This window comes from Microplitis demolitor, chromosome 6, assembly GCF_026212275.2.
Source record: "Microplitis demolitor isolate Queensland-Clemson2020A chromosome 6, iyMicDemo2.1a, whole genome shotgun sequence".
Classification (NCBI taxonomy): domain Eukaryota; kingdom Metazoa; phylum Arthropoda; class Insecta; order Hymenoptera; family Braconidae; genus Microplitis; species Microplitis demolitor.
In genome coordinates this window covers 19,435,201-19,455,837 of record NC_068550.1, presented here as the reverse complement: position 1 = coordinate 19,455,837, position 20,637 = coordinate 19,435,201, and the positions used below count along the sequence as shown (strand labels likewise).

Below are 20,637 nucleotides of genomic sequence, written 5' to 3'. Positions count from 1 at the left end.
AAATTCTAGAGCTAATCAGATTTTGAAGTCGATCGTTCAAGTTGTTTCTGAGAAATCATTGAAAAACGAACAAAAAAAATTTTTTTTTGTCGTAATTCGCAAATATTTTCGAGTCTACTTGATCAAATGATCTGAAATTTTCACGGAAGTTCATGGCCAACAAGCTCTTTCGATTTCCACTTCAACTATCCAAATCGATTAATTAGTTAAAAAGTTACAAAGAGTTTACACACACACACACATACACACACTCGGACATAATTCTGAAAATAGTCAGAATAGCTTCTTAGGACCTCAGAACATCGACATCTGATGAAAACTCGATTTTCGAAAACTGGGGTGAAAACAATAACTTCCCGAAATTTTGAAAATTAATAATTCCCTTAGCGGGAAGTTAAAAAAGTTTACTATAACAAAAATCAAGATTACGCAGCTATTTGTTATGAGAGCAAAGCTAAAAGAGCTCTTTGATCTCGAAAACAGCGGGAAGTAATTAAAATACTTCAAAAAATAATTAGTTTATAGTTCATAAAAAAAAAATAAAATTGCTTGATACTATTTAAATAACTGAAATACTTGAACTATGTATTTGTTCTTAATAATATTTATTTTTTCACTGTGTATGATTTTTTACCTCAGAAACTCATTTATTTGACAGAAATTTTGTTCGTGTGAATATACTTAATAGATTTGAATTGTTCCCAAGTATGTTATCTTGAGCATAGCTATTTACAATTCACAAAACAAATGAACTTCTATTGAATACTTTAAATTTAGATTTTCTGAGAATTGAAAATTTATTTAATGCACAAGCTTATTTGCTCCATCAAAAAATTTTTAGTAGAATATTAATCTGAGTTTTTTAACAAAATTAAAGTGAATAATTTTATTTTAATTCATGATAATTTGTTGGTGAATCGTAACTAAGACAGTACTAACTTATGATGTTTTTTTTTTTTTATAATTTTTAGGCAATGATGAACATCATTATCCAAACCGGATTTGAATCAATAAATCATGACAAATTGTTTTTTTTGCAATTTGCAACACAACAACTATTATGAACCATTTTAACTTTCACATGTTTATGTTCAACAAGAGCATGATTCTACGAAATTGTGTCCACGGCGAGCGCTACAATCGATTCAGTTGTCCCCACCATATACTAGACTCCTTGCCAATATACTTCGTACACGTAGATGTAAGACCGCATTTGTGTAGTTTACTCTTTTAAGGAGAAGGGGCATTCGATAAGTCAGAATTCCCAAAAATTTCCGCTCGTCCGTAGGCTAACTGTTCAAGTTAATGAAATTTGACTGTATCTGAAAGTTTTGCAAATAAAATTATGACAATAATCTTATTATTATTTTTTTTTTTTTGCTGTAAGATTATACAATTACCAGATTTCCCAGTAACATAGGAATGTATTCGTCTCTTGAAGAAATGGAAGAGTTTTCAGTTATAAAAATTTTATTATCACATGTAAAGTTCTTCGCTAAATAAGACATGACGTATTTTGGTGTATGTATTTTTCGTAATTAATATAAATGCACTCTTATAATACATAATTTTTTTTTTCTAAAAAATTCTTATATACAATATAAATCAGTACTTTTTATTAAATACACACGTATTTTATTTCTCTAATTGTGAAAATCGAGACTTTCTTAGATAATTAACCTCTGCTTAATTTTACTATCATTATTCATTATAATATAAATTTGTCATAAAAATTAAAAAATATAAAATTAACCAGAACTTAAAGATAAATTATTACTATTACAATTAATTACATAAGATCGAATTGATTTAATCATTTTTTCCAGCATACTAGCTATAGAATTGTCAATAACTCTCTGTGGTATCCAGCCTTTTAAATCGAGATGAAGTATCCAAGTTACGCGACATTTCAATTCGTTGTTACTATCACTGGAGTTAATTGGTTCTGCTGCTAAACAGACAATACTGTTTTCAGCTCTAAAAAATAAAAAATTTTTATTTTTAGTTTTTATAATTACAACATAATAATTATTTTTCTATTCAATATCTTAACCCCTGACAGGTACACAGGGTAAAAAGTACCGCCCCCCCCCCCCCCCATCAATTTTTTTTTTTACGTAATACATTGTCAAATTAATCAAAGAGTCGTTGCTAACATTAGGTTGTTATAACGGAGTAAATCAGAAAAAAATTCAAATTAGTTTTACGAAACGTTACCTCACACTAGATCCAATAATGGCATAAAGTTTTGTAAAATATTATAAAATTGTATATTTTCTGTATATAATTGTCTTTTGTCTTATTTTCCGAAGTCAAGCAACTTCGTTTGGCTATTCGAATGGCTAAACTCGTCATTCTTTTAAGACTTGATGACGAAAATCTTTCGGGATTAAAAAGAAAGTCCATTTTTTTCTGGTTATTTCTTTTTTAATACTTGACATAAATATCTTCAAGAGCAAAATATTCCACAAGAAGATGAAGCTCTTTTCTAGTAGAATGCTAAACAATGTAAATTTCTGTTGTTAGCTAGCTTAGCTAGAAAATATTTACGCATCCCTGCGTCAAGTACTCTATTAGAAAGAGTTTTTTCAACGGCAGGAAACGTTATTTCAGCCAAACGAAGTTGCTTGTCTCAGTAAAATACGAATACTTTAATATTTCTGTATTTTGCTTCAAACAGATATCTTTCATTTTGACATCAAAACTCTCGAAACAAGTAAATACTTTTCGATTTAAGCATAAAAATGTGTTGACTTGAGGAAAAAATTTTGATCTGTTTTTTCTGTGGAAAGTTATGATGTCAATCACAAAAAAGAAAGAAAATGTAGTAAATGATTGAACGAAAATAATACAGTGTTATAATGTTATGAATAATTAAGAAATAATAGTAACCAAATTAAACATAAAAGAGTGTACGACAAACACCATAATTAAAGCCGTTGCACAAAGTTCACCAGTCTGTTCAACGGGACTTATTCATAGCGTACGTTAACTATCCATGTCCGTTTTTGAGAAACAGGAGCACTATAAGAAACAGGCATATTCCCGGTATGTTCATCAAGATCTCCTGAAGTTTGAAAAATTAAAACCATAAGAGCAGCATTGCTACCGTTTCATATTGGACTAGCCCAGTTTCCAAAAATGGACACGCCCATTTATTTTTATCAAGAGAGTCTAGATATTCCTACCCGTTCTGTATAAACGGATGCGCCCGTTTATAATAAACGGGCCAGTTTTTAACCTAGCTTTATCCTTGTCCATTTCCAAAAAGGGACGTGCTCGGGATTTTTCAACAAACGTTTTTTGTATGAACATATTTTACTCATAATTATATTTTTTAAATACCTCTAATTAATTTCTTAGAAATTTATAATGCTCCAAACATTCTACGAAAATCTCTTTGATTTCGCTAATTTTTTCATATGTTCTAATACGTATTGAAAGCTGCTGATACACCAATTTTTGATCTTTTGTTACAAACCGTTACTGAGTAATTCGTTTATTCAATTTTTAGGTCAAAAATTTTCAAAAATGATAAATATCGATATCCATAAAAGGTCAGACATCATTTGTTTTGTCGTGACATGTACTTTTAGGAAAAAAATTTTTTTAATTATTTGGAGTAGTTATCTTTTGGTTATTAACGTTTAACCCTTAAGAGTCAGAGGATCTTGAAACGTCTACGTGTGAGACTAGTGGGGAGAGAGCGAATCGTCGAGTCCCGTGAGCTTGTATGAGTGACATGTGAGAGTAGTAGTGTGCCTGTGAGTACCCTTCCACTCGGTTGAATCTCGCACTGCGTTCATCGACAGTACCGTAGTTAGTATTGTTGACGTGAGGAAATAGTCTCCGAAAGTAAGGTTAGAAAAATTAAAAAAATTTTATACATTGCTATGTAATTGCAATGTTACCTAACTATATTTGTAATGTAACCAACTGTTGTTCTCACTTTGAATTTAAGTCCTTTGATATTTATTATTTAATAAATTAGAAATAAAAAATAAAATTATTTTTACTTCCTGCCCAGGTGAAATTTTTCCTCTTATAATACGACCTTGTCACATTTGCTTCGCGCTCTTTCTAATTATATCGAGATCTGCCAGACTTAAGAGTGGGGTTTCAAGGTCAGATTCTAAAGGGTTAAAAATCAAAGTTGACTTTTTCAAGAAGTTCGACCCATTCAAATTTTAAAAAAATTTTTCACAAAATTTCACTTTAAATTACGCACTTTTTAAGTGTCAGTTCAAGATGTGATGGCAATTGATTCTATTTTTTTGTAATATTGAAATTTAAATTATTATTGTTTTTTAAATGAAATTACTTTTTGTTTAAATTATATCACTGATTATATTACAATAACATTAAAAATAGTTTTATTGTTACAATTATTATTCATTTTATTATTATTTTGTTACACTTAATGATTGTTTTCTTAATTTTTTCATGGTACTTTGAAGTGTAAGCTTATCTAAAAGTAAATCTGACTTCATTTCCACGATGTGACACGATTGTGATAGAATTTTATGGAGTTATAAAAATTTCATAAAATTCCGCCACAATAATAATAAAATAATTCAATAATGTAACAATAGGAAACGTAATAATAGGATATTGCTTGAAACACAATATGTGATTTCAGTGAAAAAATAGTATATTAACGGATTGAGTAGGAAGTGTTTTCAACGAATCGGCTCACGAGCCGCTAGAGGATCCACAGACTCGGTAGAGTCTGGCGCCAAGTTCCGTTCAAATAAACGGAGCGCCAGACGATCGAGTATGTTTACTGTGAGCAGAACGGTTTTTTAAGGTTGCAAAATTTTATTAATTCTACATACCTTTTTTTCCTTCAACAATAGTCTATAATAATACTCTATATCTTATATTACCGATATTAATTAATCATTGTCATTGATAATAATGAATTCTATTCTAAATTAATAAAATTCACTGTCACAAACTATAGCGACCCAGATTTTTAGATTTTAACTTTTTTCTCATGGGCAACATAACCTTCTTAACATAGGAACTATAGTAAAAAAAGGCGCATTTGCAATGGATACTCAAGTGCTGTAAGCACGTATATATATATATATATATATATATATATATATATATATATATCCACAGACTCGGTAGAGTCTGGCGCCAAGTTCCGTTCAAGTAAACGGAGCGCCAGACGACCGAGTATGTTTACTGTGAGCAGAACGGTTTTTTTAGGTTGCAAAATTTTATTAATTCTACATACCTTTTTTTCCTTCAACAATAGTCTATAATAATACTCTATATCTTATATTACCGATATTAATTAATCATTGTCATTAATAAAAATGAATTCTATTTTAAATCAATAAAATTCACTGTCACAAACTATAGCGACCCAGATTTTTAGATTTTAACTTTTTTCTCATGGGCAACATAACCTTCTATACATAGGAACTATAGTAAAAAAAGGCGCATTTGCAATGGATACTCATGTGCTGTAAGCACGTATATATATAGATATATATGTCGTTGTATAAATATAGAGGATTTATGAAAGGCTGACTTTAACTATACCTTCATAGTTGCAAAAGTAAGGAGTACAATACAAAAAAGTTGCAAAAGTAATAAATACAATAGTTATAGAGTGCGTTCCACTAAGCGGTCACAATCAATTTCCTATCTAAATATACGTAGCGTGATCGTTGTGAGTGCTTAGTGGAACGCACTCATAGTCTATTTGTTTTGTGCTATACTCATTATACTTTTACAACGTTTCTATATAGCCTTTATAGTACTCATTACCCTGATAACACGAGTTGATCGTGAAAAAGTTGGTCATTCATTAGTTTCCGACCAATTTGACGACAAGTTATCGATAACTTCAGCTTTTTCAACTTTTGGCTACAAGTTACCGCCAACTTTCTGAGAAAGTTGGCGCCAGTATGGAGCTGCAACTGGAATGCAAGTTTCTGAGGAAATTGAAAGGAAACTTACCGTCAACTTATGATTGCCAACTTTTGCAAGCAACTTTTGCCACCAACTTTCTCAGAAAGTGACCATCAACTCTTTGGATTTACAACTTTTGCCATCAACTTTCTCAGAAAATGTCTATCAACTATTGGAGGTACCAACTGTTGGCGGTCAACTTGGTGTCCAGTTGCGGCTGCAAGTTTCTCGTCAATTTCTCGCCAACTTGGCTATCAGGGTATCTTTTCCAATAGATAAAAATAAACTGTGGTACATTAGATTATCTATTACATCTATTACATAAACTGTATATAGGTTTACTAAATTTATAGATCTATCGTTAATAATGGTAACAACCTGTGTTAAATTCCATGAGTTTTAAGGTCTCGGCAATTCTAAACGAGTGCTGTATAGATTCAATCTCGATTGTCGCCTGTAGGTGGCACTTTCATAAAATTAAGCGGAAGTTTCAAATGACGATATTCTTGACATAATACTTATATTAAATATAAGTATTATGCACTGTGTTATTTACTGTCAACAATATGATAATAACAATAAACCCTGATAGCCAAGTTGGCGAGAAACTGAAGAGAAAATTGCAGCCGCAACTGGACTTCAAGTTGACCGCCAACAGTTGGTACCTCCAATAGTTGATAGACATTTTCTGAGAAAGTTGGTGGCAAAAGTTGTAAATCCAAAAAGTTGGCTTGCTGAAGCTGGTCCCCATCAATTTTGATTTTCACACTTTTTTAATTTTTCAATGCTCCAATCGTTTGTTCGTTATTGTCCATCGATTGTTGTTGTTTGTTCGTTTATTGTTTATTTATAATTAAATAATTGAATCTTCAACCTCAACTTAGCCCCCTTTAACTTATCGTCATTTCATTTCTTCCTGTTATCAATTAATTAATATTCATTTTCGTTTGTTCTTTCATAATCTTCGTTTGTTCGATCATAATTAACGTCTTATCGCCTTTTATTATCAATTATAATTAATTAACATCTCATTACCAGTGTAGCTATGTCGCGCATGCGCATTAATACTTGTGACGCAGTGGGATTTCCTTCCAGATGCCCGGGAATATTTAAATTTAAGATTTATTACAAAAAAAAAGTGAATATCCAATCAAACAAAATATGAACTTTTAATTGTACTTGTCGTTATGAAATTTATATAAAATAATCTATATTGATATTGTGAAAAATCTTAATATACAGCATCAATCTGAATAGTTAGTAAATTAGTTATTAATTAATGGAAAATATAAGTGAAAATCTAATTTATCATGCTTTTCAGCGTACGTCTCTGCATTCAACGTGAGTGTATATATATTGTATTTATTTGTGAAAATTTTATGTCTGCAAATTTTTGGTTGTGTATGTGAAGATTTCCTGTGCGTGCATATTTATATACGTTGAATGCAGAGACGTACGCTGAAAAGCATGATAAATAAGATTTTCACTTATATTTTCCATTAATTAATAACTATTTTAATATCTTGTTATGAAAATTTCGTCTTATTTAAAGTTGGTAACCTTATCGACTGTAGTTCCAAGGCTTTGCTGATTACCAAATTTTATTCCGAAATGAGTCAAAAAAATTTTTCGATCGTAAAGCACTTTCAGATGCTTCACATCATGAGTCGTGCAATAATAGTTAAAAAACGTCTTTATGATGTATAACTTTTGAATAAATAAAAAAGTAAATAATTTCAATTAATTTTAAATGAAAAAAATTCTTAAACCGTGTTTTTAGTTTTTTAAAATATTTTTCTTTTAACTGCAAAACGGACAAATCCTCGCTTGGTTTTGCCAGTTGTGTTGTGTTGCCTCAAACACAAACTATGCATGGCTCAGTTCTCGAATTGCGATATGTTCCTTAGGTGCAATTCTAAGTTTTTTTTTTATATACCTCTTATATGATTTTAAATAAACAAATAATTAAATAATTTTGTTTAATTTTAAATAAAATGATTTTTAACCTTAATGTTTTAATTCGTTTCGATCTTTGAATCATGTTTTACTCAAAGAATATATACTTTACAAAAAGATATGAAATCCGAACAAAAACAGTTTCACTGTAAAAAACACGCCAAGTCCACGTTCATAGAACTCAAATTTATTTGAAACAAAATTTGATTCTTTACAAAAAGATGTGAAATAAAAAGTGATACTTTACAAAAAGATACGATATAAAGAAGTAACCAAGTAACGGTTATAATTCAAAAATTGAAGAAATTTTGTTGCAAATTTAACAATTGAAAAAAAAAATTTTTCAATCGTACTTGGCGTGCGTCATTGAGTACCCCAAATTTTTTCAGGATTGATGAATGTAATTGTAATGTAAGCAAATTTATAAATAGGTGGACCTTTTAAATGCATAAATATAATTAATAAATTATTATTTCATAAAAGTTTCGCAAAACTGAATTGTGTATGGAGTAAGTCAAACAAATCTAAGAATAAGTTCGAAGAAACTTTAATTTCGTTTCAAATCCAATTTTACATTTTTGTTTTATTCAAATCTTCCCGCGGATAGGTCGAACTAAAGTACATCCAAATAGAACGACCTCTGTAAACAGTATTACCTAGCAGTCAGTGTGCAGCGCGACGAATAATTCGGACTAGTCATCAAGGCCATCAAAGCTGGTTTTAAAGAATAATGTCTTGTTCATGAAACGGTATTGAGAAATGGCTTGTGATTCATCCGAAAAAATTTGGGCTACTCAATGACGCACGCCAAGTACGATTAAAAAATTTTTTTTTTCAATTGTTAAATTTGCAACAAAATTTCTTCAATTTTTGAATTATAACCGTTACTTGGTTACTTCTTTATATCGTATCTTTTTGTAAAGTATCACTTTTTATTTCACATCTTTTTGTAAAGAATCAAATTTTGTTTCAAATAAATTTGAGTTCTATGAACGTGGACTTGGCGTGTTTTTTACAGTGAAACTGTTTTTGTTCGGATTTTCCAATACACGACTGCCAAAAGCCCTTTCCACTAAATACGTTACAATAATCTTCGCATGGAATGGTAGGAAATAATGCCGTTTATTTGTAAAAAAAAAAAGAAACGCCATTTTTCTTCGAGTTACTGCAAGTTGAAAATCATTGAAAAATTTGGAATTTTTTCAATATCCCTCGATTTTTGTAACTAGTGTACTTCGATTCTATCGAACATGAAGATGTGAATAAAAATTTAAACAATGCTTGCTTGTGAATTGTTTTCAATTTCTCGGATGTTTGCTGAATAACGAAACTTTTTTCTAACTTAAAAATTTTGCAGCGAATATTTTTGAGGTTGGTCCGCATCGTCAAAAAGTATCCCGATTTTTTAATATGCGAAAGAATGAACTAGCGATTAAATTGAAAAATATATTTTCTAGTCTTGTGAAATAATAAGCAATTTATAAACATTATTACAATTGTATTATTTTCTTGATAGTTTCTAAGTTTCAAGTTTGTTCAAACAATTACTGTTGCGAAGTGCTTTACAGATCGCTTTCTACGTAATTTTTCCCCATTTTTTTATTCAAAGGACTTTGTAAAGAAATAGATGATTTATAAGAAAGCGATTTAATTCTGGCACTTTGAAACAAATTATTATGTGGGGTTATATGAGAAAAACTTTTAAGTAGACTTTGAAATAGTTTATAAATTCAATCATGAGTTGTAAATTTTAATACCTATTTAGTGGTCAAAAAATAATATAGATCAACTAAAGCTATTTGAAGTACAATTTTCCGTCGAAAATATTTTCAGTTATAATATATCATATTTGTAAAAAGCAGTCTATAGTAGGTATATTTACTATCGCTTTCATCAAGATATTCAGTATGAATGGTACATGCAAAATATCCTAGAAAAGACAATCAGTCTAGAAAATTGTTCTTCATGAAAAATTTTTCTTGTTGAATTAGATAAACTACTCTAATTATACACTGAGACACAAGTTTAATCAATACGAATGAAAACGCGTATTTTGATATCTGAGGAAACACATACTAGAGATAAATGAATTTCGTTTCATATAGTTATGAATCTGATTAAATACAAATAAATTCAAGGTCAGCTAAATGACAGAATAATGATATCTCTGGCTGATCAGCTATTTGAACTATAATATGAAGTTAGGTGAATATCAAAAATTCGATAAAAATTCAAGTTTTGATGATCCCTAGATCGAAGCAAGATAAATTTTTGATTTTTTGTTTTTTCAAGAGGTCATATAAATACACTAATCGAAAGTAAGTTCCGTAAAAATGGAATAATTATTGATAAATGAGTAGCTAAAATATAAAAATAAGCCACATTTATAAATAATTATCGGTTTGAATTATAAGTAAAGTTAAACAGGCTTCTGGCTCGGGAAAAGTAATACGGTCATTTCGCACCGCCCGTGTGCACACATACACATGCGTCTAAACGTTTGCTTAGTGCAAGACACTACCGTGTCTCCAGATAATTAATAAATAATTACCAATGAATAAATGAACAATCAGACGGTTTAGAACAAAATAAAGTTTGTGTATTTATTTATTTTAGCCACGTGTTTTGGGTATCCTAACTTCCGCAGTCATCTATAAGATATAATTTCCAATATAATATTATAGAAATTAAATACATTTTCAACTACATACAATATTCCTCAAATAAATTGAAATCTAAAGAATCCTCACGATACATACAATTATCAACTAATTGTAATTATTATAATAAAACAACAGATCATTATACTCATAAAGCATTGATTTGCCTTACAATACAATATTTATTATAGAAATATATACTACTGCCACCTAGAAGATAATTCTGAATCTAAATTTTATGTACGACGTATACAAAAAATAAAAATAAATAAATCCAATAAATAACGGAACGTGAACTTCAATAATAAAATACTGTGTTTGCATTACAATCAGATTATAGTGCCGTATCGACCATAAAGGGGCCATAGTAAGCATTTGCGAGCCATCGAAGTACTTTACCAGTAGACTAGAGAACTCCGTTTAAGCCAATCAATCAGCTTACTTGGTAACTGACTATTGCAACTTGGCACCCTTTTCAACCAATAGGAAAATTCACTTGGGCAGCCGTTCTGCATAGATGGCGTTTTACGCACCTAGCGATGTACAAGACTCCGCCATTGCATTTCTTGTCTGTTCAGCTATCGTGTAGTTCGCCTCGACGCTAAGCTTTACTATCAACTGCCTCGCTACGTGCATTGGTTTTGTTACTATAACCTCTAAAGTTAATTTTCGACGCCACGTGTCTTAGTTTGATAAAATAAATTTCACTTATAAAAGTTCCGATTCCTGTTACTTAGTGTTGTTACGGTTTATAGAGCATCACACCTTTACCGCATCCATTCAGTGCATTCTTTCATTTTAAATAATATATACATTCTTTTTTGTCCATATTTTGTATTTCAGGCATTTTAGTTACCATGGACGTTTCATTTACGGCAGTGCTCATCGATGATTGCGACATCGACATTTCAAAACCTCCACCAACCCCTGGAAAATCAATCGAACGCGATTTTCCTGAGATTTACAGGAAGTTCGACCAGCCAAGGAAGCCGATAGTATTAGAACCACCAAAAATACGTTATTCTTTACAGCATAATAATGAAAAATATAATTTTAGTGTTTTAGAGCGAAAAGGGGATACAAAAGTTCCCATCCGGAAATTCCCAAATCAGAATAGGAGTAGATGGATGGAAGAATTGTGTACTACCGGCAGCTCTACCAATTCAGGTCGTAAAAACAGGCGCAAACTTGACGATACTCAACGGCAAAGTAAGAAACAAAAAATCTCCAATTAATCAAAACACAAGTTGGGTTAATTCATGTTTATTACTTCTGGTAATTGGTTTTCTGTGGAATAGCGCTTTTTTCTATCATCGCATGTTATTTAAATTATTTTTTTATTATAATTATTTGTCTAAATTCGATTTTTGCATGTTAGTAATAAGAAATAATGACACGTGACCGGCTTGGTCACTGAAATTTTTTATTTTATAGAAATACAATGGTAACACTATGTTCTTGCTACATATTATTATGAAATATATGGCGTTAAAATGAAAAATATTAAAAGTTATGTGAAACAACAAGTGATGACTAAACTAATTTTTGCTCAATAAAATTCAATTTTCGATATTACTTTTTGACATTAATTAAGTAATTAATTGTTTTTTAATATTCTTTATTTTAACGTCACATATTTAATATTGATATATAGCAAGAACACTGAGTTCTCAATATTTTTAAACACGCCAGTAGAAATTATTTCTGACTGCCAGTCCTCAGCCTGGGAAAAGTGTGAAGGGAAATAAATTGAAAAGCATTGAACAAATTAGAAATATCACCATCGTAAATCACGGCTCTGTAAAATTTTCAGATTAAATAGGTAGTAAATTAAAAATTCGTTTTTGCTGAATAATTTTTTGCTTTCAGCCGTATTACAGTTGAAATGAAATTTAACAAAAGCACTTGATAATCCATTCTTGCACACCTCGAACGCTCAGTTAACTTCTATCATTTACCAAAACACGTATGCTGTTTGAAACTACAAGAAGAAAATCGCGCGTGTTCAATTAACACGAAATTTTTACTGACCGTCTAATAGGTTACAATGTTAAATACTCTCTTTTTAATAACTATTACTAAAATAACTTGGTAAAAAAATAACCATACACAAAATTATTCTCGTAATTAATATTTAAGTACAAAAATCACCAGATACTATAAGTACCGCGCTATAAAACTGATTCGCTTCGTTTGATATTAATATATCAACTAGTTCATATGCTAAATAATTTTAAACATTTTATTTTAATATTGAAGTAAATTCTTGAAATTATTAATCTTTCATTTATTGATAATATAAAACAACACGATCAATCATTATTAGTAAATTATCTATTAACTTATTGACACTATTTATATTAATCATTATTTTATATTATCATATATATTTATATAATCATTTATATTAGCACTACCGAATTGTCGTAGTACTAAATATGACAAGTCGTTCATTGTATGTGCAATAAGGGCATGGAACAACCTATCAGTAAATTGTACTAGTAAATTAACATTTAAAGAGTTCCGTGAATCATGTATTGAATACTTTTTAAGTGTAACTAACTAATTAGCATTGTAACGATATTGAATAAGACATAATGAATGATACCAATAGATATTGTAATGAATGATATTGAAATATAATTTAATAATTTAATAATTTAATAAGTTATTCTATATATATATTTATATTGTAATAAGCATTTTATACTATACTGTAATATGCTATTGTATTGCATTATATTGTACTTGGATGGCTGCAAGAAGTCTTATTTTCATAGCCAAATAAATAAATAAATAAAAAAAATAAAAATAATCAGTACTATTTTTCACATCATTATCACCTTATTCTTCTATGAAATATTTTGTTTTCGATTCTTCGATACTTGAACCACTAATCGGTATAGACTCCCGAGAAAAAATCAGCATGCATGATCAATCGTGATACAGGCAAGACCAAGCATGATCAAGCATGGATCAGGCAAGACCTAGCATGGATCATGCACGATGAAACATGATTCATGCAAAGTTGTATTCTATGGTGTATGATAATTCTTAACGAGAAATGAATTGTCACGCGTGGTTAATGCAAAGTCATGCATGAATCACTAGAAATAATACATGGTCATACATGACTCATGGGCATTCATGTCTGATCATGCATGACTACGTATCAAAGGCAATGAACATTCACGCATGAACCTGTATGCCTCAGTATGATTGCACATGAGCATCCACGACCATGCCTGATCTAACAAAACCATACTCAATCATGCATGATCATGACTGATTACGTTTGGGGGAAAAATAATAGTTCAACATGACTGTATATGGCTTTGCATGATCGTACATGGATATGTATGATTCATAGAAAGTTATGCTTGACTAAGCATGATTTCACAAAGTCATACTCAATTATGCATCACTACACGTGAAAGACAAATAATAGCTACGCGTAAGCATGCCTGAGTATGACGTTGTACAGTCATGCATGAGCAATTGACCATACATAATGCATTAATAATATTCAAACGATAACGAATGATTCATGTAAAGCTCAAATTTTATTTGAGTAACCTACCAAAGGAATTAGAATTTAATGATTAAACAAAAAAAAATCTATTAGTTCTATTGTTTTTTTTTTTACTTATTACTACTTTTGGTTAATTAAATTTTAGGGTTTAATCACTCGCGGCATAAGCGTCCGATGACAAACTTACAAGGCATACGTGTACATATTTATTAGTCTGAAAACAGTTTAGGAAATTAATTATTAGTAGTCAACTTTAATGCCTTTTTAGTGGTCCGAAAATGATATAAATCAACTGAAGACATTGGAAGTACTAGTTTCCGTCGAAAAAAAATATTTCGACATCTATATTAAGATAAAACTGCTGGAATTAAATGAACGAAGTTTCATATTAAAACACTTACTATAGCTTCCAGCAAGATATTCAGCATGAATGATATATGCAAAAGATTCTGCAAGAGAGAATTAGTCTAAAAAAAGTACAATATACTGATCTATACTAAGAGACAAGTTTGATTACTATGAATGAAAATACGTATTTGAATATCTGGAGAAGTACAAGCCGTCAATTTCAAATCAGTGAAAGTTTCCTTCAATTTGACGACGAACTGTTGAAGACTATGAAATATTCCAACAATTGACTATTATCTTTGGAAAGTAAGACCGGTGGAGTAACCTGAAAGATACGAGGAAGTAACCGACAAACAAAAGTTATTTTCAATTTGACAGCAAATTGAAAAAAAATTAACATCAACTAATTAAACAGCTACTCTTTACAGCCAAGTTTTCGTCTGTTTGCTAATCCAATTGAAATAATTTTTTTTTCTTCGAATTCATTTCACCACTTTCCGTTCACTGGATTTTAAAAATTGATTGTCGATTTACAACAACTTGTGGTTTAAATTGTACTCATATTATAGTCAAAAGTAGGAATATCTCATGATTGGCAATAGCTTGTCGTCAAGTTGATGATAACTTTTGCTGAAGAACTATTTGCTTTGCAAACTTGACTCTATGAGTATATCTATGCTATATGAAGTAATTTATATTTATTAGGTTGAATATAAAACACACATACTGTATAATAGATATTTTCGATACTCATGTGAAAGGTAGGAGTTTTGATAAGCTAGAAGTGACGTTACGAGTTTGATTTTGTGGTGCATTTTCAACAGATCGTATATTACGTACGAAATTTGTAAAAACAGTATCCCAATTTCAGAAGAGTTAGGTTATTCCTAGTACTTTAAAATTCCTAGCTTTGCTCATAACCTTTCAAACAACATTAATCGTAACAACAATGGCGGAAGTTAGATTTAAAAGAAAAAATATCTTAAATTTTTTTTATTAAAAATTTGATTTTATAAAATAAGGATGAAATTTTGAGTGTTTTATTTGATTCTTCACTCAATCTTATAATTATTAGTTTTTAATAATATAACACTCGTTGCTCTTACATAACCATTAAAAAACCAAAGGTATACATGAAATTAATTATATGAATGGGTTGTTAACTTGTATCCAATTTTCACGCCATCTAGGAAGCGAGTGTGAAAGTAACAGAAATTCTCATGAACTGCACAATTTCTAAATGGACGTGAGGGAATATAGAGGCACATAGAAGTTATTCTATTCAATCCCTGCCTCAGAAGTTCAACTTAAGAGCCTTAAATGGCGGTGGAGAAACGACGAATTTCTGGTGCTCACACTATATCACTTTATTATTTCATCTGTCTTTATAATAGAAGACATTATTGCATGATTTATACTCTTATTCTACTAGCTTACAAATATTATGGATAGTTTTGATTATATCCATACTTTAAAGAATGAAATTTTTTTTACCAACTGATGTAATGATGTATACTTATATACTCAAGGTTACTAGTAGGGACTCGTGAAGACTTGCGCGTTCTGTGTACCGCAATTTTCTTGTTAAATTAAACTTCTGAATCATAGATTACTTCGTTCGGGCGCTAAGATTCTTACTTGCTCTCTTGTAACACAGCGCAACCTGTCAGCTCATTCTGCAACCAACCCATGCCATAATCTGTTACTTATCTGACTTACATCGCAAAAGGTTATATCCAAACGTGTGCGAGGAAAAGTAAGTAAAGTACAGTTGGTCGGGAATGACATACGATACCCTGGCAAAGTATAATTCAAAAACCCAACTTCTACAGTTACTATTACAATAATATAATTTTGTTAAGTTGCTAACCTGAAGAGGTTTCCATAAAAAAGAATTCGAGCCGAAAAACTTTCAAGTTATGCTATGATATGAAGTTAGTTAAAAGGCGAAATGTCGACAAAAATCCGAGTTTTCTCTGTGGATCTCTAAATCAGCGGTAGAGAAATTTTTAAAGTTTTATTTTTTCAATAATTTATAAAAATACGCAAACTATGAGTAAATTCGGTAAACATAAAATAATTATTGAAAAATAAATAAATAAAATATACAACGTTTCTTGAAAATTATCAGTTCGAAATATGAGTAAGGTAAACAGGCTTCTGACTCAAGAGTAAAGACACAGTCTCGCGCCACTAACGTACACGCACGCATACACGTGTTTGAATGTACACTTAGCGCGAGACACTACTGTCGTTCTGGATATATATATATATATATATTACACTGTGTCAGAAAAAATTTTTTTTCTTTTATTTTCATTAAATACATTCCAGAAGTTTCTATAAAAAAAAAAAAAAATTCTCCGAAAATTTCAGCTTTGCATCTCAAAAATTGAGCTGGCTCGCGAGGGGGGGAGGGCTTTTAACGTTTAAAATACATTAAAAAAAATGTTTTTTTTTCTCTTTTATAAATAACTATGTGAAAATAATTTTTCCGATTATTTAATTCTGTGAGTTGGTAGAAAATTAAATTCTTTACAAAAAAGATCATTCGTGTCATACGTTTAGAGTGGATATAAAATGCAGTTTCTAATGTAATATCATGGAAATTAAATACATATTCAACTACATACAATATTCCTCAAATAAATTGAAATCTAAAGAATCCTCACGATACATACAATTATCAACTAATTGTAATTATTATAATAAAACAACAGATCATTATACTCATAAAGCATTGATTTGCCTTACAATACAATATTTATTATAGAAATATATACTACTGCCACCTAGAAGATAATTCTGAATCTAAATTTTATGTACGACGTATACAAAAAATAAAAATAAATAAATCCAATAAATAACGGAACGTGAACTTCAATAATAAAATACTGTGTTTGCATTACAATCAGATTATAGTGCCGTATCGACCATAAAGGGGCCATAGTAAGCATTTGCGAGCCATCGAAGTACTTTACCAGTAGACTAGAGAACTCCGTTTAAGCCAATCAATCAGCTTACTTGGTAACTGACTATTGCAACTTGGCACCCTTTTCAACCAATAGGAAAATTCACTTGGGCAGCCGTTCTGCATAGATGGCGTTTTACGCACCTAGCGATGTACAAGACTCCGCCATTGCATTTCTTGTCTGTTCAGCTATCGTGTAGTTCGCCTCGACGCTAAGCTTTACTATCAACTGCCTCGCTACGTGCATTGGTTTTGTTACTATAACCTCTAAAGTTAATTTTCGACGCCACGTGTCTTAGTTTGATAAAATAAATTTCACTTATAAAAGTTCCGATTCCTGTTACTTAGTGTTGTTACGGTTTATAGAGCATCACACCTTTACCGCATCCATTCAGTGCATTCTTTCATTTTAAATAATATATACATTCTTTTTTGTCCATATTTTGTATTTCAGGCATTTTAGTTACCATGGACGTTTCATTTACGGCAGTGCTCATCGATGATTGCGACATCGACATTTCAAAACCTCCACCAACCCCTGGAAAATCAATCGAACGCGATTTTCCTGAGATTTACAGGAAGTTCGACCAGCCAAGGAAGCCGATAGTATTAGAACCACCAAAAATACGTTATTCTTTACAGCATAATAATGAAAAATATAATTTTAGTGTTTTAGAGCGAAAAGGGGATACAAAAGTTCCCATCCGGAAATTCCCAAATCAGAATAGGAGTAGATGGATGGAAGAATTGTGTACTACCGGCAGCTCTACCAATTCAGGTCGTAAAAACAGGCGCAAACTTGACGATACTCAACGGCAAAGTAAGAAACAAAAAATCTCCAATTAATCAAAACACAAGTTGGGTTAATTCATGTTTATTACTTCTGGTAATTGGTTTTCTGTGGAATAGCGCTTTTTTCTATCATCGCATGTTATATAAATAATTTTAATATTATAATTATCTCTTTAAATTTGATTTTCGCATGTTAGTATTAAGAAATAATGACAACTGGCCGGCTTGGCTACCATGAATTTTTTTTTTTTTTTTTTTGAGAAACAGACGTACAATGGCAACACTATGTTCTTGCTACATATTATTATAAAATATTCGGCGTTAAATAAAAAATCAATCGTTTTTTGATATTTTTCCTTTTAACGCCACATATTTAATATTGATACACATCAAGAACATAGATATCTCAATATTTTTAAACACGCCAGTGGAAATTATTTCTGACTGCCAGTCCTCAGCCTGGGCAAAGTGTGAAGGGAAATAAATTAAACAGCATTAAATAAATTAGAAATATCATTATCGTAAATCACGGCTCTGTAAAATTCTCAGATTAAATAGGTAGTAAATTAAAAATTCGTTTTTGTTGAATAATCTTTTGCTCTCAATCGTATTATAGTTGTAATAAAATTAAAAAAAAAAAAAAGTACTTGAAAAATCTATTATTGCCTACCTCAAACGCTTCAATTTACTTTTATTATTTACTAAAGCGTATTCCGTTTGAAACTTCAAAAAAAAATTGTATGCGTTCAATTAAAACGAAATTTTAACTTTCTGATACCAGTAATTCGTATTTAGTGACCGACAAAAATAGCTTAGTAATCGAAAAAAAAAAAGAAAAATAATCATATACTCGTGAAAAAATCCAAGCATTTCATGCCTAGTAATATTCCATTTCTCGCTCCGCTTATTTGCTTGTTATGTAGCGCAACCTATCGGCTTATTTCGGAACCAATCCATACTATCATCAGTTCTTTATCCGACTTGTATTTTAAATCGATATTATTCAGCTTTTTAATCGCTTATTATATCCATAAAATTTTTTTTTAAGATAAACATTGATAATTTTCATTGCGGACTTTTATAAAATTATGTAGCTCAATATCTCTCTTTAGTTCATCCATTATTTTGCGCTACTGTCGCGTACACGGCGAATACTCTCATTATCAGTTAATTTATATTTATATTTACTATAAAAATTTAATTATTACCTTATATGGTTCTTACGAATTGGAAGATTAATGTGTATAGAAATACCACTACTCATATAATATTTTCCACACCTATTACGATGTCTTAGTGTAACAAAATCCCGTGGGCCAATGAAACCAGCCCCATAGGTTTTTGTCGCTTGATAAACAATATCCGTGTTTACATCGATTATCTATTAAAACATAAAAAATAACAATAACAAAAAACGAATAAATTATGATTTAAAAATTGCAAAAAAAAAAAAAAATTGCAAAAAAAAAAAAACTAAAATAGAAAATACCTGAATTTTCTGAACAACAGATACATCTTTATTCCATGATGCAACGTCTTCGACATTGTTATGCAAACTATTAACGAGAACTGTGGCTGGGGCATCAATTATTCCCTACAACAAAGTATTTGTTAAACTATAAATTAATTAACTAAATAAATAATTATTTACTTAATTGAATATTTACTTCAATCTTTAATATTTTTCCAGAGGGTCTATTTATAACTGAAATAATATCTCCTTCTTCTGTTGTATTCAATTTTTGCCATTCTTTCGATATTAAAAGTGTGTAAGATTGATCTACGAGTAATGATGCTTTTTTTTTATACTCTTCAATCTTGAAATAATAAAAAAAATCACATTTTATTGAACTAGAATATTATTCAAAACAGATTAAAGGAAAAGCGTACATACAAATAATCTTATAGTAAAAAATAACCAAAAATTTTCGGCAACGGTGAGATATATCGGTATTCTTGAGAATTAGACTATTTGTTTTAGTTATTGTTAGTAAAATTTTATTAAAATACACGAAAAAATAACTTCAAGATCAAACTTTTTTTACACTTTGTACTACCCAGCGTGATAATTTTATCAAAAATTTTTTAAATTCGAGTTCGCTCGGAAATATTCGACTTTTTCCGTTCGTTTGAGCATTGATAGATTAGAATCAGTAACGTGATGTTCTGAGGCGTAAGCATGCATCTCTATTTCGGGTAAAAAAAATTATATGTAATCTCATACAAATATCTATATAATTTTTACATCATTATCGATTATCTATAAAAAAAAACCATTATATATATTTATATATATAATTTTATATAATTACATATTATTGTATCACGTTATATATGGATTATATATAATTAAATATGAATTGCGTATAATTATTTATAATTGTTTTTACCCGGGATGTTAAACATTTTGTAATTTTTTTTTTTGTATTTTTGAATTATACACGGAGAAA

At 30.1% G+C, this 20,637-nt stretch overlaps 1 protein-coding gene across 4 annotated transcripts in view; it reads right to left on the bottom strand.

Annotated features, from left to right (window-relative positions):
• Nucleotides 1–725: 725 nt before the first annotated feature.
• The window catches only part of LOC103573903 (steroidogenic acute regulatory protein-like), a 31,018-nt gene continuing 11,106 nt past the window's right edge, over nt 726–20,637 (bottom strand). For 3 of the 4 annotated variants that reach the window (XM_014441916.2, XM_014441917.2, XM_014441918.2), the window contains 5 exons: nt 19,855–20,004; nt 19,677–19,781; nt 19,396–19,568; nt 1,401–1,977; nt 728–1,322 (listed from right to left, as the gene is read on the bottom strand). In XM_014441916.2, coding sequence (XP_014297402.1) covers nt 1,749–1,977; nt 19,396–19,568; nt 19,677–19,781; nt 19,855–20,004 — 657 coding nt within the window. In that variant the 3' untranslated portion in view covers nt 728–1,322; nt 1,401–1,748. Of the gene's footprint in view, nt 1,323–1,400; nt 1,978–19,395; nt 19,569–19,676; nt 19,782–19,854; nt 20,005–20,637 lie in introns of all 4 variants that reach the window. The other variant, XM_014441920.2, reaches the window with a different exon arrangement.